The sequence below is a fragment of the Anomaloglossus baeobatrachus genome, chromosome 7, assembly GCF_048569485.1.
Source record: "Anomaloglossus baeobatrachus isolate aAnoBae1 chromosome 7, aAnoBae1.hap1, whole genome shotgun sequence".
Classification (NCBI taxonomy): Eukaryota; Metazoa; Chordata; class Amphibia; order Anura; family Aromobatidae; genus Anomaloglossus; species Anomaloglossus baeobatrachus.
Genome location: NC_134359.1, coordinates 36,569,776 through 36,595,683, shown reverse-complemented (window position 1 = coordinate 36,595,683; position 25,908 = coordinate 36,569,776). Strand labels below are relative to the sequence as shown.

At 46.2% G+C, this 25,908-nt stretch overlaps 1 protein-coding gene across 8 annotated transcripts in view; it reads right to left on the bottom strand.

Annotated features, from left to right (window-relative positions):
- Positions 1-25,908, bottom strand: part of FMNL2 (formin like 2) — a 300,140-nt gene that overhangs the window by 92,517 nt on the left and 181,715 nt on the right. For all 8 annotated transcript variants that reach the window (XM_075317219.1, XM_075317215.1, XM_075317213.1 and 5 more), the window contains exons 3-4: positions 11,796-11,876; positions 6,428-6,504 (exon numbers count right to left, since the gene is read on the bottom strand). In XM_075317219.1, coding sequence (XP_075173334.1) covers positions 6,428-6,504; positions 11,796-11,876 — 158 coding nt within the window. The remainder of the gene's footprint in view (positions 1-6,427; positions 6,505-11,795; positions 11,877-25,908) is intronic.

The window sequence follows — 25,908 nt, the reverse complement described above, 5'->3', positions numbered from 1 at the left end:
TTTCTGCACCTAGTCTGCAGCGTGTGCACATACCCTAATAGTCATAAAAAAGTTCCAAAAGGCTATACTATGCATAGTAATGCCCGCTCATCACTAGTTACGGGTACTGAGCACCCGAGCATGGTAGTGCCCGCTCATCACTAGTTACGAGTACAGAGCACCCAAGCATGGTAGTGCCCGCTCATCACTAGTTACGAGTACTGAGCACCCGAGCATGGTAGTGCCCGCTCATCACTAGTTACGAGTACTGAGCACCCGAGCATGGTAGTGCCCGCTCATCACTAGTTACGAGTACTGAGCACCCGAGCATGGTAGTGCCCGCTCATCACTAGTTACGAGTACTGAGCACCCGAGCATGGTAGTGCCCGCTCATCACTAGTTACGAGTACAGAGCACCTGAGCATGGTAGTGCTCACTCATCACTAGTTACCAGTACTGAGCACCCGAGCATGGTAGTGCTCACTCATCACTAGTTACCAGTACAGAGCACCAGAGCATGGTAGTGCCCGCTCATCACTAGTTACCAGTACTGAGCACCCGAGCATGGTAGTGCCCGCTCATCACTAGTTACCAGTACCGAGCACCCGAGCATGTTAGTGCCCACTCATCACTAGTTACCAGTACTGAGAACCCAAGCATGGTAGTGCCCGCTCATCACTAGTTACGAGTACAGAGCACCCGAGCATGGTAGTGCTCGCTCATCACTAGTTACCAGTACTGAGCACCCGAGCATGGTAGTGCTCACTCATCACTAGTTACCAGTACTGAGCACCCGAGCATGGTAGTGCCCGCTCATCACTAGTTACCAGTACCGAGCACCCGAGCATGTTAGTGCCCACTCATCACTAGTTATCAGTACTGAGAACCCAAGCATGGTAGTGCCCGCTCATCACTAGTTACGAGTACAGAGCACCCGAGCATGGTAGTGCTCGCTCATCACTAGTTACGACTACTGAGCATCTGAGCATTGTAGTGCTCACTCATCACTAGTTACAAGTACTGAGCACCCGAGCATGGTAGTGCTCGCTCATCACTAGTTACGGGTACTGAGCACCCGAGCATGGTAGTGCCCGCTCATCACTAGTTACCAGTACTGAGCACCTGAGCATGGTAGTGCCCACTCATCACTAGTTACCAGTACTGAGCACCCGAGCATGGTAGTGCCCGCTCATCACTAGTTACCAGTACTGAGCACCTGAGCATGGTAGTGCCCGCTCATCATTAGTTACCAGTACTGAGCACCCGAGCATGGTAGTGCCCACTCATCACTAGTTACCAGTACTGAGCACCTGAGCATGGTAGTGCCCGCTCATCACTAGTTACCAGTACTGAGCACCTGAGCATGGTAGTGCCCACTCATCACTAGTTACCAGTACTGAGCACCTGAGCATGGTAGTGCCCACTCATCACTAGTTACGAACACCCGAGCATGGTAGTGCTCACTCATCACTAGTTACGGGTACTGAGGACCCGAGCATGGTAGTGCTCGCTCATCACTAGTTACGAGTACCGAGCACCTGAGCATGGTAGTGCCCGCTCATCACTAGTTACAAACACCCGAGCATGGTAGTGCTCACTCATCACTAGTTACGGGTACTGAGGACCCGAGCATGGTAGTGCTCACTCATCACTAGTTACAAGTACTGAGCACCTGAGCATGGTAGTGCCCGCTCATCACTAGTTACGAGTACAGAGCACCCGAGCATGGTAGTGCTCGCTCATCACTAGTTACGAGTACTGAGCATCTGAGCATTGTAGTGCTCACTCATCACTAGTTACAAGTACTGAGCACCCGAGCATGGTAGTGCTCGCTCATCACTAGTTACGGGTACTGAGCACCTGAGCATGGTAGTGCTCACTCATCACTAGTTACAAGTACTGAGCACCTGAGCATGGTAGTGCTCGCTCATCACTAGTTACGAGTACTGAGCACCTGAGCATGGTAGTGCTCGCTCATCACTAGTTACAAGTACTGAGCACCCGAGCATGGTAGTGCTCGCTCATCACTAGTTACGGGTACTGAGCACCCGAGCATGGTAGCGCTCACTCATCACTAGTTACAAGTACTGAGCACCCGAGCATGGTAGTGCTCGCTCATCACTAGTTACGGGTACTGAGCACCCGAGCATGGTAGTGCCCACTCATCACTAGTTACGAGTACTGAGCACCTGAGCATGGTAGTGCTCGCTCATCACTAGTTACGAGTACTGAGCACCCGAGCATGGTAGTGCTCGCTCATCACTAGTTACGAGTACCGAGCACCTGAGCATGGTAGTGCCCGCTCATCACTAGTTACGAACACCCGAGCATGGTAGTGCTCACTCATCACTAGTTACGGGTACTGAGGACCCGAGCATGGTAGTGCTCACTCATCACTAGTTACGGGTACTGAGGACCTGAGCATGGTAGTGCCCACTCATTACTAGTTACAAGTACTGAGCACCTGAGCATGGTAGTGCTCACTCATCACTAGTTACGAGTACTGAGCACCCGAGCATGGTAGTGCCCGCTCATCACTAGTTACCAGTACTGAGCACCCGAGCATGGTAGTGATCACTCATCACTAGTTACCAGTACTGAGCACCCGAGCATGGTAGTGATCACTCATCACTAGTTACCAGTACTGAGCACCCGAGCATGGTAGTGCTCACTCATCACTAGTTACGAGTACTGAGCACCCGAGCATGGTAGTGATCACTCATCACTAGTTACCAGTACTGAGCACCCGAGCATGGTAGTGCCCGCTCATCACTAGTTACGAGTACTGAGCACCTGAGCATAGTAGTGCCCGCTCATCACTAGTTACGAGTACTGAGCACCTAAGCATGGTAGTGATCACTCATCACTAGTTACGAGTACAGAGCACCCGAGCATGGTAGTGCTCACTCATCACTAGTTACCAGTACTGAGCACCCGAGCATGGTAGTGCCCGCTCATCACTAGTTACGAGTACTGAGCACCTAAGCATGGTAGTGATCACTCATCACTAGTTACCAGTACTGAGCATCCGAGCATGGTAGTGCCCGCTCATCACTAGTTACGAGTACAGAGCACCCGAGCATGGTAGTGCTCACTCATCACTAATTACCAGTACCGAGCACCAAAGCATGGTAGTGCTCACTCATCACTAGTTACGAGTACTGAGCACCTGAGCATGGTAGTGCCCGCTCATCACTAGTTACTAGTACTGAGCACCCGAGCATGGTAATGCTCACTCATCACTAGTTACGGGTACTGAGCACCCGAGCATGGTAGTGCTCACTCATCACTAGTTACGGGTACTGAGCATCCGAGCATGGTAGTGCTCACTCATCACTAGTTACGGGTACTGAGCACCCGAGCATGGTAGTGCCCGCTCATCACTAGTTACGGGTACTGAGCACCCGAGCATGGTAGTGCTCACTCATCACTAGTTACGGGTACTGAGCACCCGAGCATGGTAGTGCTCACTCATCACTAGTTACGGGTACTGAGCATCCGAGCATGGTAGTGCTCACTCATCACTAGTTACCAGTACTGAGCACCCGAGCATGGTAGTGCTCACTCATCACTAGTTACGGGTACTGAGCATCCGAGCATGGTAGTGCTCACTCATCACTAGTTACGGGTACTGAGCACCCGAGCATGGTAGTGCTCACTCATCACTAGTTACGAGTACAGAGCACCTGAGCATGGTAGTGCTCACTCATCACTAGTTACGGGTACTGAGCACCTGAGCATGGTAGTGCTCGCTCATCACTAGTTACCAGTACTGAGCACCTGAGCATGGTAGTGCCCACTCATCACTAGTTACGAATACTGAGCACCCCAAGCATGGTAGTGTCCACTCATCACTAGTTACGAGTACTGAGCACCTGAGCATGGTAGTGATCACTCATCACTAGTTACCAGTACTGAGCACCCGAGCATGGTAGTGCCCGCTCATCACTAGTTACTAGTACTGAGCACCTGAGCATGGTAGTGCTCACTCATCACTAGTTACGAGTACTGAGCACCCGAGCATGGTAGTGCCCGCTCATCACTAGTTACGAGTACTGAGCACCTGAGCATGGTAGTGCTCATTCATCACTAGTTACGAGTACTGAGCACCCGAGCATGGTAGTGCTCACTCATCACTAGTTACCAGTACTGAGCACTCGAGCATGGTAGTGCTCACTCATCACTAGTTACGAGTACTGAGTACCTGAGCATGGTAGTGCTCACTCATCACTAGTTACGAGTACTGAGTACCCGAGCATGGTAGTGCCCGCTCATCACTAGTTACGAGTACTGAGCACCCGAGCATGGTAGTGGTAGTGCCCGCTCATCACTAGTTACCAGTACTGAGCACCCGAGCATGGTAGTGCCCACTCATCACTAGTTACCAGTACTGAGCACCCGAGCATGGTAGTGCCCGCTCATCACTAGTTACCAGTACTGAGCACCCGAGCATGGTAGTGCCCGCTCATCACTAGTTACCAGTACTGAGCACCCGAGCATGGTAGTGCCCGCTCATCACTAGTTACCAGTACCGAGCACCCGAGCATGGTAGTGCCCACTCATCACTAGTTACCAGTACTGAGCACCCGAGCATGGTAGTGCTCACTCATCACTAGTTACCAGTACTGAGCACCCGAGCATGGTAGTGCTCACTCATCACTAGTTACCAGTACCGAGCACCCGAGCATGGTAGTGCCCACTCATCACTAGTTACCAGTACTGAGCACCCAAGCATGGTAGTGCCCGCTCATCACTAGTTACGAGTACGGCGCCCCCGAGCATGGTAGTGCTCACTCATCACTAGTTACAAGTACTGAGCACCCGAGCATGGTAGTGCTCACTCATCACTAGTTACGAGTACTGAGCACCTAAGCATGGTAGTGCTCACTCATCACTAGTTACGAGTACTGAGCACCCGAGCATGGTAGTGCCCGCTCATCACTAGTTACGAGTACAGAGCACCCGAGCATGGTAGTGCTCACTCATCACTAGTTACGAGTACGGCGCACCCGAGCATGGTAGTGCCCGCTCATCACTAGTTACGAGTACGGCGCACCCGAGCATGGTAGTGCTCACTCATCTCTAGTTACGAGTACGGAGCACCCGAGCATGGTAGTGCTCACTCATCTCTAGTTACGAGTACTGAGCACCCGAGCATGGTAGTGGCCGCTCATCACAAGTTACGAGTACTGAGCACCTGAGCATGGTACTGCTCACTCATCACTAGTTACGAGTACTGAGCACCCGAGCATGGTAGTGCCCGCTCATCACTAGTTACGAGTACTGAGCACCTGAGCATGGTAGTGCTCATTCATCACTAGTTACGAGTACTGAGCACCCGAGCATGGTAGTGCTCACTCATCACTAGTTACCAGTACTGAGCACTCGAGCATGGTAGTGCTCACTCATCACTAGTTACGAGTACTGAGTACCTGAGCATGGTAGTGCTCACTCATCACTAGTTACGAGTACTGAGTACCCGAGCATGGTAGTGCCCGCTCATCACTAGTTACGAGTACTGAGCACCCGAGCATGGTAGTGCCCGCTCATCACTAGTTACCAGTACAGAGCACCCGAGCATGGTAGTGCCCGCTCATCACTAGTTACCAGTACTGAGCACCTGAGCATGGTAGTGCCCACTCATCACTAGTTACCAGTACTGAGCACCCGAGCATGGTAGTGCCCGCTCATCACTAGTTACCAGTACTGAGCACCCGAGCATGGTAGTGCCCGCTCATCACTAGTTACCAGTACTGAGCACCTGAGCATGGTAGTGCCCACTCATCACTACAAACCATCCAAGAAAAATGGTAAAATATCTCCACTAATTGAAAGGATTTGATTTTTTTTTATGGTCCTCAATAATTTCGTTAGTGCGGGTGCTAAGTTATGGACCAGGATGGACCCAGATATGGAATGAGGCGGTGATAGGACCCTTATTATAGACTTCTCCTTTGTAATAATTGTATTTTAGTGAGATCGCGGCCGATTAGCTATGAACAGTAATGATGGATGGATCGTACTGGCCACAGCGGGATCATTTGTATGGAAAGTGTAGACTAAACTTTGCGGTTTTTAGCTAAAAATAACTTTATTTGAAGACGGGGATTTTCCATTTCACTAAATTTATAATGTTCTCGCTTATAGAAAACCGCTCACAAATGGGTAACATAACCGGGCTTCAGCGGGCATCCAAAACCAAACTCCTTCCCTCTCTGGCACTGGAATCTGCTTAGCTCATCAGTCTGGCAGGATCACACCAGTGCTTAAGACGCCCTATAAAACCTAATAGGTGTAATTATTAGGTATACGGCAGATGCACGTCCATAGCCTGCAGACAGCGCAGGCAGTAAACGCACAGCAGACTTGTACAAAGCACAATTAATTGCCGGAAACATCAGATCTATCAATCAAAAGTACAAAAAATAAGTTCTGGCCATTTTCTTACCCTATGTGATTAGTTCTCAGAGAGATTTCCAGTTCTCGCAGGACCTGCGTGGACTCCTGCACTCGCCGCCGAAACTTCTGAGGATAAAGAAGATGAGAAAATGATCATTGCAGCCGACGATGGAATTAGATGCAGTTTGTAATGTTAAGGACTGAATTATTAAAACTTATTCCCTATCCTTAGGATGCGTGATAGGCTCTCAATGGAACAGGGGTCTTATACCCCTTGGAAAAGACCACCACTTCTGTATGCATAACCAATGCTCCATTCATTGTCTAAGGGACTCACAAAGAAAATACAAGGACTTTGCTTTCTCCATCAGTCACTTAGATCAATGAAGAAATCTCCACTCATTGTCTATGGGACTTGTGAAACTAAGCAATCTCCATCAGTCCTTTAGACAATGAAAGAAACAGCAGCACAGAGCTCCAATCATTGTCTATGGGACTCCTGAAACGAAGCCAAGGACTTAGCGATCTCCAAGAGTACTATAAACAATGAAAGAAGCAGCAGTACGCATGCGCATCCAAAACAATACCAACTGTGTATGGAGCTCTCGCAACAAAGCCAAGGACTTCGCAATCTCTGTCAGTCCTTTAGAAAATGAACAAAACAGCAGCGCACATGCATGGCCAGAGCTCCACTCTTTGTGTATGGGACGCCTGAAACGATGCCAAGTACTTAGCGATCTCCAACAGTACTAGAAACAATGAAAGAAACAGCAGCACGCATGCATGGCCAACGCTCCACTCATTGTCTATGGGACTCACGAAACAAAGCCAAGGACTTAGCGATCTACAACAGTCTTTTAGACAATGAAAGAAACAGCAGCGCGCATGGGTGGCCGGAGCACCACTCATGGTATATGGGACGCCTGAAATGATGCTAAGTACTTAGCAATCTCCAACAGTGCTATAGATAATGAAAGAAACAGCAGTGCGCATGCGTGACTGAATCTCCACTCATTGTCTATGGGACTCCCGGAACGAAGCCAAAGACTTTGTAATCTCCAACAGTCCTTTAGACAATGAAAGAAGCAGCAGTACGCATGCGCAAGCTATACTATTTTTGTATGGGACTCCCAAAATAAAGCCAAGGACTTAGAAATCTCCATCAGTCCTTTAGACAATGAAAGAAGCAGCAGCGCGCATGCGTGGCCGAAGCTCCACTCATTGTGTACGGGACTTTTCAAAGAAAGCCAAGGACTTTGCAATCTCTGTCAGTCCTTTAGACAATGAAAAAAATAACAATACACATGTGCATCCGAAGCTATACTCATTGTCTAAGGGATTCAGAAAAACAATCCAAATACTTAGCTATCTCCATAAATTCCTGCTTGTCATGGGTGTGTCATAGGTGACAGTCATGTGGTTTCTGGCCATAGAAGGTCACATCATTTGGCTGTACAGAATGCTCCCTGACTTTCCATTGTTCCTGCTGTCAGTATTCATTGGTATAGGTAGCTTTCCTGTTGGATTTTCATCTTTCACTTTTGGACCCAGCAGGAGCTCGACTTCCACCCAGCTGCTGATTATCAGTATTCTCTTGGTGCTTAAATACTCAATTTTTCCCTGGACTGGTGCTGGTGATATTATTCAGTTCCTTCTAGCTCTGGTTGCAAGCAGATGGCTTGTACTCATCTGTGGTATTGTTGCTGAGGCTTTGCTCAACTCCTGCCTGTGTCATCTGCGGATAAGTAGTTCATGCTTTGTCTTCCTTGTGTCTACCTTTAGCATTTAGTGGGATTGATGAAGAGGTCATCCCACCCGTTCCCTATTTAGGTACTAGCACTAGGGATACCTAGGGTCAGGTGTCCAGCTCGGCGCATAGGTGCGGAACCTATTTAGGGTGGTGAGGGACCCCAGGGACCAGTTGTAGGTTTGGTCAGGGGTCACCATCTCCCCCTTCCCTAGACGCAGTGGTCCCCTATCCCTTCCCTATCACCGCTCGCTTGGTACTTCCCCGTACCTAGCATGACACTTTTTATAGGATAGGACTGGTAAAAATCCAACTGTCTGGAGTTAATACATTAGATTGTTGGTGAATCTGAGCTAAAATCTAATATCACATGAGCACTTTTGGCAAAGCCTAAGCACCTAGCACATGCAAGATTTACCCACAAGACTTTCTAAAAGGTTGCCTGGTGCAGATGTGAGATTATGCGGAAATGTCCGTGAACCAAAACATTACACAATGTGACAATTTTAACTTTTACAACTTTGTAATTAATAAATGGCCCCGGCCTCATTTCCACCCATATATAAACTTTACAAAATTACACTTGTGTTTTCATAAGAAACAATACTAGAACTAATTGCTGAAAACTCCATAGCAGTTAGCGGTCATGGAAAACTACCATAACACCTTACCACTTCAATAAGTAGGAACCGCCTTCAATTTAAAAGGGTTTCTGTCGCTCGGCCAATTTTTCCTTTTAAGACGTAACCATATGAATGAAAATCCTAGTTTCCAACCAAACTTGACATAGTTGTGGTGTAACGTTGACCCAGATCTCCTTATACTTCACAGATGGGGTTAAACAAAAAAGTGGTATCAAGAACATCGTCTACGTATCTACCACATGTGAACTGACAGGCTAAATAGTTTCCAAAAACATGCGGCAAGCACAAAGTACCGTATTTTCGGATTATAAGACGCACTTTTCCTCCCAAAAATTTGGGAGGAAAAAGAAGGGTGCGTCTTAAAATCCGAATATAGCTTACTAGGGGGAACTGTCTGTGCGGCGATCGGGTGCGTTCGGGCGCCCAAGTGCCTTTGGCTGCGTGCGGGTAGTTGGGTGCCTGTCGGTGCCGGCTGCCTCTCTATGCATGTGGGCAGGTGGCTGTGCGGACTGCGGTGGCTGTGCGGCAGGTGTCCCAGTGTGTCCTCGGTCCCAGTTTCAAATGAGGGCACCGGGAGTCAGCGCGTGCGCAGATGGAGCCCTTGGAGGAAAGCTCCATCTGCGCATGCGCCGTTTCAGGCCCCATCATTTGAATTGGGACCATGGACAGACTGGGACACTCACCGCACCGGCCTGCTCCACCACTGACCCGCCGCTGCTGATGTCACTGACCCGCCACTGCTAACCCGCCGCCGTTGCCGCCACTGACCCGCCGCTGCCACCACGGACCTGCCGCGGCTACCAGCACAACCTCTGTCTCCTCTAACCCCGCTTCACCACCACTGCTGCCTCCCTCCAGTAAGACAACAAATTTGGGGTGCGTCTTATAAACCGAAAAATACGGTATGTCTCCAGGAATTACAGGACTGTGTTAGAATATATTTTGAGTATCTAAATTGTAGGTGGATATAAAGAATTGTTACAACCCATGAATTAAGTAAAAGCAATTTACCATTAGCCTCAGATATGGCTTATAAAAATAAGAGGGCATTGCAAATAAATGGTGGAATCTTTGGACTCAAGTCAAGGATTGTATTTTTTTCCTTTTGATGAAGGATACGCTGGGGAAAGATGTTCCAAATTCACTAAAAAGCCATCGACCACCACTTTATGAACTAGGAGCATTTTTTTAAGCTGTCGAGTGCCAGGTTAAAGCGTCAGAATTTGTTTACACAAAGTTGCGTAAATTATGATGGATCAGTCATCCCTTCCTTGTGAGGCACAATCCAATTTTCAAAAAAGTTGGCCGGGATGACTCAGACTAGTGTAGAAATGGAAAAAGTTGCTGATCTTTTTTCTTGCAGAACTACAAAATACATAAAAAATGTGCAACATCTCAAACAGTTTTAAGCCCGAATTCTGGGAAAATCTGTTTGATGAATTGGGGCCTAAGTGCCAATAATAAAAGATTCAGCACTAACACTCTTTAATATGCCAAATTACAGAGGTTAAAGGGGTTGTTTAGTGAAAACAAGTTATCCTATGCCTCAAAGAGAGGTTATTGGTCGGTGTCCCAATGATGGGACCTGACAATGAGGAATTTGTGTCCCCAACAAGAAAATTTTATCCCTGTTACAAAGTGGAACAGCAGATCGTACACCATACGACCGCCGAAGCATTAATTTTTGGGGGGGTTTGTGGAGTACAGTTGTCACAATGTGACTGTAGGATAGTGAGGGACAGGGATTCCTAGGCTGTCCCTCATGCTAGGGGAACCTAAGCTATCCCTAACCTCAGGGTTACCCCTAATGGTGGAGATGCATGAGATGCTCTTGACCAGAACTAATCTGATTCCCACCTCCCACCAGGGAAAGAAGGGGCAAGAGTAAGCTGGTAAGAAAGATAAAGATAGACAGGGAAAAACCAAAACTCTGACACACTGCAAACTCACAGGAACAAATGATGAAAGACTCAGGAGAACAGCAAGAGCAGAAAGGAAGCAACGATAAAAAACAAGGCTTAACTCTAAAACCGCACACAGCAACAAGTACTACAACTACCAGTTGGTCTGGATCACAACACCTCACCAGACCAGCTAAGATAAACTATAGCTGGCATAGAATGAAGGATCTAGCCAGTATATGTATGTGTATGTATATATATATATATATATATATATATATATAATATAATATAATATAATAATATATAAATATATATATATATATATAGATATATATATAGGAGGGGAGCAGATGTGATTGGATCTTCCACAACATGTGATCAAAGGAGACTAACAAACAGATCAATAACTCTTTCTAGCCTGCCCATGAACTACCAATCTGCAGATCCCAAAGATCAGCCCTCCACCGGTCAAAAGATAATCACCTATCCTATGGATAGGGGAGAACCTCTTTTCTCTGGACAACCCTTTTAAATTGGAAGGTGTGTGAATTATAGGCAGACTCCTGCTGTAATTTCAAGGGTACATTTGGCAGTACCCATAAGATGAAAGTGCCAACCATATCCTTCTCTGCGCAAAAATCAATGTACGCCTGGTCCCTGGGACCCTGAGATACCCCACCACTTTGTGCAAATAGATGGTACTCTTTAAGAAAATGTATATAGACATGGTAGTCGTAGACACAAGACAGGATTGATCAGACTGGAATGAAGGCAATCTGATCCTCCATGGTATGAGCACATCTGGCTGCCTGGATGGTAATAATTACACCTATTTTTCAGGAAAGTAACAGTATAAGGTATTTCTCAGGTTTTTTTTCTATACAGATGCAAGGCCTCTTGATGTCCCAACGACTTGGTGAAAAGCCAAAATTCGGCTGGAAATAACGGCTCCATTTTTTAACTCCATTTTTTGGATGCCTGTGTGACATTTCTAAATGTTCCTGCCTTTGTGGTCTCTCTTAAAAACTTTCCATTATACGGCCCCTTCTGCTGAATGTGATGTATGAGCAGTCGTGGATTATCTGAAGGATTTCACGTCACCGGCCAGAAATATTCTCTTACCTTTCTCGTTACTGCTGGGTCCAGATATCCTTTCAGCTTCTGAATATATGTGTGCGGAGGGTTCTTTACTTGAAACCTTTCCTAGAAGAAAAAAGTAAGAAATACTTTAAACTTTGTGTAATGTGATTAAGACACAGCAATATTACACTTCAATCTCAAGATTTTACTTTTGGGACGAGAAGAACAAACTCTCCTCTAGAAGAAGAAATGCTGCTGCCCTACAAGCTAATGTCCAACCCCATAACAGCCCACAAGGCTGAAAATGCTTATCCTAATATATTTCCCCAAAATTAAGAGATGGCCAACCTCAGACAGCTCTTTTGGGGACTTTGCCCTTCTTCAGAGCTAATCAAGTACTGGTTGTCTGGATGAGATCCTTTCAAGAGGGTCTCACTCAACCTCTCTGGTTAACTATGAAAAGGCCTGTTCTGAGTGGAACCCATCTTGTTAAACCACTGTATGGTCTTGGCCGCCGTGCTGCAGCTCAGTCTCTGGTTGTTTTTATCTTCTTATAGCCTTGGCCATCTTTATGTACAGTAACAATTCTTTTTTTTCAGATCCTCAGAGAATTCTTTGCCATGAGGAACTTCCAGTGACCAGTATGAGAGAGTATGTGTGAGAGATAACACCAAATGTAACACCCCTGCCCCCTATTCACACCCTGAGACCTTGTAACACAACACATTGCATTCTTGCCTACTGTGGAAACCTTCAAAAGGAACCTGAAGACCCACCTCTTCCGACAAGCCTACAACCTGCAGTGACCTTCAATCCACCATAGCGTCGCACAACCCGCTCTACCCTTAACAATCCACTGTAGACTGTGAGCCCTCATGGGCAGAGTCCTCATCTACTGTACCCTCACCCAACCCTGTAGACTGAGCCCTCGCGGGCAGGGTCCTCACCTACTGTACCCTCACCTAACCCTGTAGACTGAGCCCTCATGGGCAGAGTCCTCATCTACTGTACCCTCACCCAACCCTGTAGACTGAGCCCTCGCGGGCAGGGTCCTCACCTACTGTACCCTCACCTAACCCTGTAGACTGTGAGCCCTTATGGGCAGGTCCTCACCTATGGTACCCTCACCCAACCCTGTAGACTGTGAGCCCTCGTGGGCAGGGTCCTCACGTACTGTACCCTCACCCAACCCTGTAGACTGAGCCCTCATGGGCAGAGTCCTCATCTACTGTACCCTCACCCAACCCTGTAGACTGAGCCCTCGCGGGCAGGGTCCTCACCTACTGTACCCTCACCTAACCTTGTAGACTGTGAGCAATTATGGGCAGGGTCCTCACCTACTGTACCCTCACCCAACCCTGTAGACTGTGAGCCCTTATGGGCAGGGTCCTCCTCTACTGTACCCTCACCCAACCCTGTAGACTGTGAGCCCTCGTGGGCAGGGTCCTCACCTACTGTACCCTCACCCAACCCTGCAGACTGTGAGCCCTCGTGGGCAGAGTCCTCACGTACTGTACCCTCACCCAACCCTGCAGACTATGAGACCTCGCGGGCAGGGTCCTCATCTACTGTATCCTCACCCCTTCCCTGTAGACTGTGAGGCCTTGTGAGCAGGGTCCTCTCTCCTCCTGTACCAGTCTGTGCCTTGTTCACGATTATTATACTTGTCTATGTATGCCCCTTTTTCACATGTAAAGCGCCATGGAATAAATGGCGCAATAATAATAATAATAATAATAATAATTATTATTATTATTATTATTATTATTATTATTATTATTATTATTATTATTATTATTATAAAGTAGAAAATAGATAGTCTATCCTATAAACACAATTTGAGATGGATTTGTCCTCTTCATACAATCTCTTAAAAGGGTTCCCTGTTGATAAACTGATCACAAGCGGCCCAGAAAATTTAATCTATAGGGGGAGGCAGCAACAAGTGCTCAATTTCCCTGCAGCGCCCCCACAGGGCATGTACAGTACTGCACTGTTCCCTTAGGAATCAATTATCTTTCCATCTAATGTAGGAAATCTTTTTGCTCAACCCAAGTCGTATGCACGTTGCGGCTCTCAGACTGCTGTGACACTACAGCTCCCAGCATGCCGTTAGTTCTGGTCTGCTGAGCTGATAGGATTGCATCAGACGTCCTATTACACAATATTAGTCTGGTTTTCGGGGGATTTTGGCCGTCTACGTGATCATCTAAATGATATGTCTATGCTAAAAGCCAACTTGTCACTTAAGAGCTAGAAGATTTCCACAGAAGTCCGCTCCGCCATGAAGGAAGGAGCGCTGCATAATCTCCGAAAATTGGAGAATCCTGTATTTTGCCAAAAGGTTATTTCCTATCAGATGACGGAGAAGCCTCACGGCTGCCGGTTTGCTATATTTCATCAGAGGCTTTTATATACAGAAGTAACGTTATGCTCCATGCTGGTGCTCAGCGTGCAATGTGCTCAGTATTTTTTTTTTTTTTTTGCTTTCATGTCCCTTTTAACTTTTTTTTTAGAATTTATTTTATGCTTTTATGTCCATTTTTTGTTTAATTGTTTTTGTATTTTTATTTTTGCTTATGTCCCTTTTTTGTTTTTTTTAGTATTTTTTCTTGCTTTTGTCCAAATTTTTTTGTTTATTTATCTTAAGTAATTTTTTTGCTTTTGCCCTTTTTATTTTGTGTTTTTTTGTATTTTTTCTTGCTTTTATGTCCATCTTTTGTTTATTTTTTTATTTTTAGTATTTTTTCTTTGTTTTTATGTCCCTTTTTATTTTATTTCTTTTTAGCTTTTTTTTCTTGCTTTTGTCCATTTTTTTTTCTATTTCTTAGTATCTTTTTTTCTTTCATGTCTTTTGTTTAATTTTAATTTTTTTTTTTGTACTTTTTTTTTTCTTCTCTTTTACCGCAGTCCCATAATTTAATCTGCTGATGTGGTATTACTGTGGCGTTACGAAGCACCGATCCGTGGTGTATGGATATGAAATGCGGCCCCATGGAAATGTATGGGGCTCTATACTGTACCCCACAGGCACAAAAGTGTTTTTCAATAATTTTATAAGAAAAAAAAGATTTTTATTTCGTCACACGCTGTTTTATTAAGGCATTCTCTATTTCTGGAGAAGAACACAGCGCCCCACAGAGGCTCCGCTCGGCAGCACATGGCTCTGCAATACGGAATTATGGGTAATAAAGTGTGAATAAGCCCCAAACCCATAGTGTAGTAGTAATGTACTATGTCTAAACACTGAGTCATATGGGCACGCTCCATGATCAGGGTATGTTGGGAGTTATAGTACTTTGTGGTTATATACAGTACTAATATGCTCATTATGGTCATGCTGGGAGTTGTAGTACTTTGCGTTTATGGACAATACTAATGTGCTCCTCACGGTCATGTTGGGAGTTGTAGTACTTTCTGTTTTATGGACAGATCACGGTCATGGTGGGAGTTGTAGTATTTTATGCTTTATGGACTCATCACGGTCATGTTGGGAGTTGTAGTACTTTCTGCTTTACGGACTCATCGCGGTCATGTTGGGACTTTTAGTACTTTCTGCTTTATGGACTCATCACGGTCATGTTGGGAGTTGTAGTACTTTCTGCTTTACGGACTCATCGCGGTCATGTTGGGACTTTTAGTACTTTCTGCTTTATGGACTCATCACGGTCATGTTGGGAGTTGTAGTACTTTCTGCTTTACGGACTCATCACGGTCATGTTGGGAGTTGTAGTATTTTCTGCTTTAATGGACTCATCACGGTCATGTTGGGAGTTGTAGTACTTTCTGCTTTATGGACTCATCACGGTCATGTTGGGAGTTGTAGTACTTTCTGCTTTATGGACTCATCACGGTCATGTTGGGAGTTGTAGTATTTTATGCTTTATGGACTCATCACGGTCATGTTGGGAGTTGTAGTACTTTCTGCTTTACGGACTCATCGCGGTCATGTTGGGACTTTTAGTACTTTCTGCTTTATGGACTCATCACGGTCATGTTGGGAGTTGTAGTACTTTCTGCTTTACGGACTCATCGCGGTCATGTTGGGACTTTTAGTACTTTCTGCTTTATCGACTCATCACGGTCATGTTGGGAGTTGTAGTATTTTCTGCTTTAATGGACTCATCACGGTCATGTTGGGAGTTGTAGTACTTTCTGCTTTATGGACTCATCACGGTCATGTTGGGAGTTGTAGTACTTTCTGCTTTACGGACTCATCGCGGTCATGTTGGGACTTTTAGTACTTTCTGCTTTATGGACTCATCACGATCATGTTGGGAGTTGTAGTACTTTCTGCTTTATGGACTCATCACGGTCATGTTGGGAGTTGTAGTACTTTCTGCTTTACGGACTCATCGCGGTCATGTTGGGACTTTTAGTACTTTCTGCTTTATGGACTCATCACGGTCATGTTGGGAGTTGTAGTACTTTCTGCTTTACGGACTCATCGCGGTCATGTTGGGACTTTTAGTACTTTCTGCTTTATCGACTCATCACGGTCATGTTGGGAGTTGTAGTATTTTCTGCTTTAATGGACTCATCACGGTCATGTTGGGAGTTGTAGTATTTTATGCTTTATGGACTCATCACGGTCATGTTGGGAGTTGTAGTACTTTCTGCTTTACGGACTCATCGCGGTCATGTTGGGACTTTTAGTACTTTCTGCTTTATGGACTCATCACGATCATGTTGGGAGTTGTAGTACTTTCTGCTTTATGGACTCCTCACGGTCATGTTGGGAGTTGTAGTACTTTCTGCTTTACGGACTCATCGCGGTCATGTTGGGACTTTTAGTACTTTCTGCTTTATCGACTCATCACGGTCATGTTGGGAGTTGTAGTATTTTCTGCTTTAATGGACTCATCACGGTCATGTTGGGAGTTGTAGTACTTTCTGCTTTATGGACTCATCACAGTCATGTTGGGAGTTGTAGTACTTTCTGCTTTATGGACTCATCACGGTCATGTTGGGAGTTGTAGTACTTTCTGCTTTATGGACTCATCACGGTCATGTTGGGAGTTGTAGTACTTTCTGCTTTATGGACTCATCACGGTCATGTTGGGAGTTGTAGTATTTTCTGCTTTAATGGACTCATCACGGTCATGTTGGGAGTTGTAGTACTTTCTGCTTTATGGACTCATCACGGTCATGTTGGGAGTTGTAGTACTTTCTGCTTTATGGACTCATCACGGTCATGTTGGGAGTTGTAGTACTTTCTGCTTTATGGACTCATCACGGTCATGTTGGGAGTTGTAGTACTTTCTGCTTTATGGACTCATCACGGTCATGTTGGGAGTTGTAGTACTTTCTGCTTTATGGACTCATCACGGTCATGTTGGGAGTTGTAGTACTTTCTGTTTTATGGACTCATCACGGTCATGTTGGGAGTTGTAGTACTTTCTGCTTTATGGACTCATCATGGTCATGTTGGGAGTTGTAGTACTTTCTGCTTTATGGACTCATCACAGTCATGTTGGGAGTTGTAGCACTTTCTGCTTTATGGACTCATCACGGTCATGTTGGGAGTTGTAGTACTTTCTGCTTTATGGACTCATCACGGTCATGTTCGAGGGTATATCCTATGATACGACACTGATAACCTTTTTTGGGATCGGGGGGGGTTGGATTTTAGGAGGGGAGGGCTATGTCTGTTGGTAAAATCTGTCCAGCGGCGGCATGATCATTTCCTACCACTTGATCTACAAGTCGGAGCATACATAGGATGGGGCGGAGGATGGGTGTCCTCTTACTAATCCGCACAAGTATTCGTAAACTAACACCGATGATTTACTTGACGTCATAATAAGGAGAAGCGTCCAATTCTCCTATAAATACAATAACTGGAGGCAGATCTCTCAGATTCAGTGTTTATTGGAGGGTCCGGCTGATGATAAATCACTCGCTCCAGTCCGGCGCAGACCACCCCTGAGATGGGCCCAGACGAGCACCGGCCCTCCTCTGTCCAGTCGCCTCGATCTTGGCCAGAACCAGATTTCTATCATCTTCGCTCCTGATTCATGCGTCTGTCTGTAAATCTGATAAATGCTTTTGTTTTTCAAGACCGGAAACAAAATATATTCAATTTACCACAGCCAAATTGGATTTGTAAATTTGCCGACGAGGCTCAATGCAGAATAAACAGGAAATTATAGACGGGGGTAATATTAGATCCCAGATTACAGATTATGGAGGTTATGGATACGTATACCTGCACTGTGGATTTAAGACATAACCTGCACTAGAATAGGGTGGGAAAGGGGTACTTGCCGAATCACCAAGGGTTAAATCATTAAAGGGTTTTTCTCTATTCTGGGACCCTGTCCATATCCTGAAAATTGAGCCTGATAATGGGACCCTTTTACAAGGAGCAGAGGTGTGCATGCTCGACCTCCACTCTATTCATTGTCTATGGAACTGCCGGAGAAAGTTGCTCTGCTGTTATCAGCAGTCCCATAGACAAAGAATGAAGAGGAGGGCGAGCATGTGCATCCCTGTTCCACATACTCGACTTCCACTCTATTCATTGTCTATGGAACTGCTGGAGAAAGCTGCTCTGCTGTTATCAGCAGTCCCATAGACAATGAATGAAGAGGAGGTCGAGCATGTGCATCTCTATTACACATGCTCAACCTTCACTCTATTCATTGTCTATGGAACTGCTGGAGAAAGCTGCTCTGCTGTTATCAGCAGTCCCATAGACAAAGAATGAAGAGGAGGGCGAGCATGTGCATCTCTGTTACACATGCTCGACCTCCACTCTATTCATTGTCTATGGAACTGCCGGAGAAAGCTGCTCTGTTGTTATCAGCAATCCCATAGACAATCAATGGAGTGGAAGTCGAGTATGTGCATCTCTGTTCCATATACTCAACCTCCACTCTATTCATTGTCTACGGGACTGCCGGGGAAAGCTGCTCTGCTGTAACCAACAGTCCCATAGACAATCAACGGAGTGGAAGTCGAGCATGTGCATCTCTGTTCTACATGCTAGAAATCCACTCTATTCATTGTCTATGGAACTGCCGGAGAAAGTTGCTCTGCTGTTACCAGCAGTCCCATAGACAAAGAATGAAGAGGAGGGCGAGCATGTGCATCTCTGTTACACATGCTCGACCTCCACTCTATTCATTGTCTATGGAACTGCCGGAGAAAGCTGCTCTGTTGTTATCAGCAATCCTATAGATAATCAATGGAGTGAAAGTTGAGCATGTACATCTCTGTTCTACATGCTAGAAATCCACTCTATTCATTGTCTATGGAACTGCCGGAGAAAGTTGCTCTGCTGTTACCAGCAGTCCCATAGACAAAGAATGAAGAGGAGGGCGAGCATGTGCATCTCTGTTCCACATGCTCAACCTCCACTCTATTCATTGTCTATGGAACTGCCGGAGAAAGCTGCTCTGCTGTTACCAGCAGTCCCATAGACAATGAATAAAGCAGGGGTCAAGCATGTGCAACTCTGTTCCACTTTAAAGGGGGCTCTGATCAGGATCAGTGGGGTTCTATTAATCAGACCCTCAGCCTATTAAGTTAAAGGTTCTTGTAAAATGAGGCCAGAACATCTTAAAGGGGTTGTCCAGGACTTAGATATTGATGTGGAGCCCCAAACCTGGCACGCTCACCCAATCGCAGCCAAGATATACACAGTACACAGAGCCAGGACACCACAGCACCGTACACTGTGTAGTGACCGTTCTCAGCTACTGCTGCTCCAATTGAAGTGAATAGGAGCAGAGCTGCAGTACCCAACATTACCAACTGCACAGTGTATTGAGCAGTGGTGACCGGCTTTGATTTCCTTGGACCCTGTTAACTTACTCAGGATCTTTTGAAGATTTAGGCAAGGATTTTTACGGCAGCATAGAGGAAAAGGTTATGCAGATTTATGGGGGTAAAAAAAAGGAATTTTTAGGAAAATGATCTGGACAAAATGTGGGCAGTGCAAAAGCATCCTACAATTTGTGAGATATTGTTATATAGATACTATAGGGATATGTGCCATAAGCGGATGCCGGTGGCTAAACTGCGGTCAATGGCTTCTCACTGCTGCCAGCCACAAGCAGTTGATATCCTAGAGGACCAACTCTCTATAGGTCACTTTTCTATTTTTTTGCCTTGTTTGTTGACGTTTTTGTACCAAATTATTCCAAATGTCATAAGTAAGGATGAGCAAACCCAAAAAGTAAAAATCATCAGGGTTCACACCGGATACCTGGTGTCCGGGGCTCAAACTTGAACACAGACGTTTCAGGGAAGACCCCAGTCAAGTTTGGATTGGATGTTCATATGTTTTAATAAAGTTTGTTGAATGCCAATCCACAAGCTTTTCGGCTGCGGGCACTTCCGCAAGTACTGGCAAGACTGTGATTGGCCGACCACATTGCATCATTGGGTCTATATAGGACCAGGTGTCACGATATTCAGCACACTGTCCTCTGGAAGTTGACAAAAGCGAAGCCCCCCCTACATATTGTACGCTTGCACCCTTTGATGTCTTTCATGGGCATTAAAGAGTGTTTTAGGCTTGTTTAACAAATAAATAATTTAATAAAAATGGTGTGGGGTCGCTCCATTTTTGATAACGAGCCAAGATAAAGCAGACAGCTACAGGCTGATATTATCAGGCTGCGAAGGTCCATAGTTATTGGCTCTTCCCAGCCTTAAAATAGCAGCCCGCAGCCACCCCAACAGTGACAAATCATATTAGATGATCCAATTCTGGCGCTTTGCTCGGCTCTTCCCAACGGCCCAGGTTAATAAACTGTCTGTCCTGACTCAATCTGGTTACAAGCAAGAATTCTTCCTGGGTCAGCCGTCACTGTACTGCACCCGTATCCCGGCTCAGGGTACCACACTTCTACTCCACTGCCTAATTACACATCAGCTGTTGCCAACAGTGGGGATTCCCAACAGGAAAGTTTATAGCTTGGTGATGATCTTAAAGGGATCATGCCAAAAAAAAAAAAGAAACAGTGCCCCCTTCATCCACAGGTTGTCTGTGGTTAAGCAGCTCAGCCCCATTTACTTAAATAGGGCGAAGCTGCAAGACCAATTATAACCAATGGAATTGAAGTGTAAAGATGTATTTAGAAGAAGGTGGACATGTTCTTCTAATTCTGGACAACCCCTTTAAGATGAATTTATAATACCTAAGGCTCTGATCTCTCCTGTTAGTAATCTAGTGGATCGACTGCCTCTTTGCAACATTTTAACAATCCAAAATACATTCATTAATTATTTTTCGCCAAAGTATTCATAAATTTTTCTCCCACGCATTTCGAGATTTGGGTTTTAGGCCATTTAGGGACACGGAGAAGAAAAGAGATTGTTACAGATTAATGTCAAGGAAAAGAGCGATTTGTTTCATTCGGTTACACTGTATCTCATGGCGGAGGGAGCTAATGAGGCAGAGGTCATCTGGGGAAGGGAAGGAGGGACGGGTGCAATGAAAGACCCTCACGCGGCATCTCCGGAGCGGCATGATCCACTGCCAACTCATTTCATAGCTCATCGTTGTGGCAAATATATGTCTATGTGCTATTAATTACCAAGGTATCGCCCTTCAGCTCCATGAATCAGCTTTCCAATGACACAATGTGGAAATTAAAAATGTATAAAATGTCTTATTACAGCAAATGATGGCGTCCACCGTCAGGAGGGCAAAGGGACGAGTCGTGCTCCACATAAGTATGTCCCTTCCATCCATAACGGCTTCTCATTTGGATGCATTTTTCAGGCAACGTCTTCATGGAAATCTTACCAGTGGCCAATCTATTCCGCTACACAAGCTACACTATATGGGGTAAAGTATAAGCTGCACGTCTTAAGCACGGATTTCTGTTTTGTTTTTTTTTTTACAATCAGTGTCTTTGCCCCAGTGGATAATATCCGTACTGGTCACACCACACACTGTGGATTCCAATTCTTGACATCACAGCAGCACCGTGACTCAGTGCGCATGACCCCGGAGTTTGGCTCAGTGCGCACTACTTCAGTTTGAAGCCAGACTACTGTTGAGCGGACCCGGATCTGAAAAATCCGGATCCGCACGGTCCGAGGTTCCGATCAGAGTCCAACCGCAACCCGGGGTGCACGATCCGGATCCGAGGTTTTTTTTTTCTCAGCGCTCTCTCTCCTCTCTCTCTCCTCTCTCTTTCTCTCCTCTCTCTTTCTCTCTCTCCTCTCTTTCTCTCTCTCTCTCCTCTCTCTCTCTTTCTCTCTCCTCTCTCTTTCTCTCTCCTCTCTTTCTCTCTCCTCTCTCTTTCTCTCTCCTCTCTCTTTCTCTCTCCTCTCTCTTTCTCTCTCCTCTCTCTTTCTCTCTCCTCTCTCTTTCTCTCTCCTCCTCTCTCCTCTCTCTCTTTCTCTCTCCTCTCTTTCTCTCTCCTCTCTCTCTTTCTCTCTCCTCTCTCTCTTTCTCTCTCCTCTCTCTTTCTCTCTCCTCTCTCTTTTCTCTCTCCTCTCTCTTTCTCTCTCCTCTCTCTTTCTCTCTCCTCTCTCTTTCTCTCTCCTCTCTCTCTTTCTCTCTCCTCTCTCTCTTTCTCTCTCCTCTCTCTCTTTCTCTCTCCACTCTCTCTTTCTCTCTCCTCTCTCTCTCCTCTCTCTCTTTCTCTCTCCTCTCTCTCCTCTCTCTCTTTCTCTCTCCTCTCTCTCTCCTCTCTCTCTTTCGCTCCTCTCTCTCTCATGATGCGCACTGATCGGAAATCCCCCGTTGGACACGATGGAAGCGAATAGGTGAACAAGATCATCCTGTGACGCTGCGTATTCATTAGAAATATAGCACACCCACAGGGCTGTACTAACATCTAAAGGTGCTTTCAAACATCCAGTTTTTGCCGTCAGGCACAATCCGGCGAATACTGGATAAAACAAACACACACACATGCGTTTTTTTCCTCACTGAATTGTATTAGCGCTGGATTATGTCTGATGCCCTTGCAATGCATCCGGCATGCGCAAAATTTCTGAGTCCAGCTGCCGGAATAGACGCAGCATGGAACATTTTTCAGCAGCAACAAAAAAAACCGGACCGCGCCGACTCCGGCACCGTCTGGCATCATGTACAATCAAAGCCTATGGGCGTCAGAGCCGTCGTAATGCAGCATACCATGCATTACAGCGACGGATTCTGATTTTTGCTACTGAGCATGCTCAGTAGCACGACGGATCCGTCCAGGAACTGATGGAAAAAACTGATGCAACTGATCCGTTTTTTCGCCTGATCCGTTGCATCAGTTTTTACACCGGACTGTGCCTGATGGCAAAAACTGGATGTGTGAAAGCAGCCTAAAGGCCCCGTTACATGGGACGATATATCATGCGATCGCACTCACCCCCGTCGTTTGTGTGTCACGGGCAATTTGTTGCCCGTGGCGCACAAAGTTGTTTATCCCCGTCACACGTACTTACCTCCCGAACGACCTCGCTGTGGGCGGCGAACATCCTCTTCCTGAAGGTGGAGGGACATTCAGCGTCACAGCGACGTAACACAGCGGCTGCCCAATAGAAGCGGAGGGGCGGAGAGGAGCGGGACGTAACATCCCGCCCACCTCCTTCCTTCCGCATTGCCGGCGGGACGCAGGTAAGCTGTGTTCGTCGTTCCCGGGATGTCACACGGAGCGATGTGTGCTGCCTCGGGAACGACAAACAACCGGCGCGCAGAAGGAGGAACGACATTATGAAAATGAACGACGTGTCAACGAGCAATGATAGGTGAGTATTTTTGCTCGTTAACAGTCATTCGTAGCTGTCACACGCTACGATATCTCTAACGATGCCGGATGTGCGTCACAGAATCCGTGACCCCGACGACATATCGCCCGATATATCGTAGCGTGTGACGCCGCCTTAAAGGCGGTTGCAGTTTTTTTGCCGGACAAGGTTCACTTCAACGTTTCATCCGGCCACCGGACAAGCAAATTTTGCCGGATCCGGCAAAAAACTGATGAAACGCAAGGCCATCCGGCGCTAATGAAAGTCTATTGGGGAAAAAACAGATCCGGTGGCAACAGACACGTTTTTCCCGGATTGTGCCTGATGTCAAAAAACTGATGTGTGAAAGCAGCCTAATAGAGCTGACTGGTAAGGGGAAGTAACGCCCAGGGGACTAGTCCCCTCGCTCATTAGCATACGGTAAAAGATCTTTAGAAATCCTTTTTCTAAAGATCTCTTTATCTATGCTAGTGTATACAGAGACAGTTAGGCAGGGATTAGTAACATGCACCCAGAACTACTCCTGGTTCTGGGTGCATATTGGACCTGACCGGTTCCCTTTAAAGGCATAGATAAATGGTTTCCAATGCTCATCGTGCTCTCCAGAGGCCCCTTCTTGGAGGTCCCCACCGAACTGGCAAATTTTGGGGACATGCCTATCCATACAGAATACACTAGTGATCTATAGAGGTGACGTGAAACCCTGGCGCTTCTGCTAATCCACGCGTCATTTGCATTCTGCGCGCAGCTTCTCCGTCTCTGTGGGAAAAGACTTCAAGCAAACTGATCTGCTCCAGAAATGTCAACCACCAGCAAGTGATGACTTTGCAATTTCCGATTAGCAAATCCCTGCATTAATTGCTCTAATTTATGGCAAAATAAAAATATGGATTTTTTTTTTTCTTCCGAGAGAGCGAAGAAATGAGTACAAAGAAAAAACAGAGAGAAATAAAATCCTCAGGCTGCGCCGGGTTATGATTGAAATAGATCGTGACGCAACCTGTGTTCTCCAGATCCTTTGAAGTTGTGACTTAGAATTCCCCGGCCTCGGTGATGGGAGGACGATGATTGGCGCAACCGCCGCTATTCTGGAGAAATATTCCGCTACCAATGGACTCCGAGGGGCCCGGGGATTGGGGAGGTGGGCGTCATTCTGTGCCTATAGCAGGAGGCTCGTTATATAATCAGACGTGTACAGCGCAATATATCGGAGCTGTAATAGGACTTAAGTAATTGCAGGAGGACAGATTAGCTTTTAAGACCTCTATCACTCACCTGAGATAAAAGGAGAAGGTTCCAGGGATATAGGAAGAACAAGTGAAGTGCGGAAAGTGGATATTCTACTTTTACCTGGGTCTATAGAGAAAGGAGACGGCTGCACGGGGCTCTGGTGTAATGCTCCTGTGTAGCTGTTCTGCTACCGCCATACCCAAAAATTCAACCTGGACATGGAGGTGGAGACGTATGGACAGCTGTCACGGGTGACAGACAGTCATGTGGTTTCTGGCAATAGAAGGTCACAGTGTTTGGCTGTGCAAAATGCTCCCAGACTTTCTATTGTTTCTGCTGTAAGTATTCAATGTAATAGCTAGCTTTCCGGCTGGGTTTTCTTCTCTTTCCCTTTTGGACCGAGCTGGTGCTCACCTTCCAACAGCTGCTGATCATCAGTATTCTCTTGGTGCCTAAATACTCCAATCTTCCTTGGACTGGTGCTGGTGATATTATCCAGTTTATTCTAGCTCTGGTTGCAAGTAGGTGACTTGCTCTCATCTGTAGGATTGGTGCTGAAGCTTTGCTGAATTCCTGCCTGTGTCATCTGTAGAGAAGTAGTTTATGCTTTTTCTCTTGTGTATACTCCTTGTGTCTTCCTTTAGCGTTTAGTGGAGTTGACGAACAGTCAATCCCACTGGTTCTCTATTTAGGGTCCAGCACTAGGGATATCCAGGGTCAGGTATCCAGCTTGGCGCATAGGTGCGGAACCTATCTAGGGTGGTGACGGTGAGGGACCCCATGGACCAGCAGTAAGTTTGGTCAGGGGTCACCATCCTCCCTTCCCTAGACGCAAGGGTCCCCTTCCTTTAGCTTTCGCTGCTCGCTTTGTACTTCCCCATACCTAGCATGACAACAGCACTGTTGATTTGCGCCGTTACAGTTCCCAGAAAGCTTTGCTGCCTTGCAACATTGGACCAGTTGGAAACCTCCATAGAAGCCAATGGAGGAATGCAAAACAGTTATGCATTCAAAGTGGTGACAGATGGGGCCTCAATCTCAAAATAGGTGTAGGTCCCAATTATAAGACCCTCGTCTATCACACATTTATTTATATAGGATCCCAAAAATGTGGGGTTTTTTTAAGCACTACAACAGGGACTATATATGCCAGGATGGGGATATATTTATCAGAAAGCGGCCCATGATTAGGACATATATACCAGGAATGGGCCCA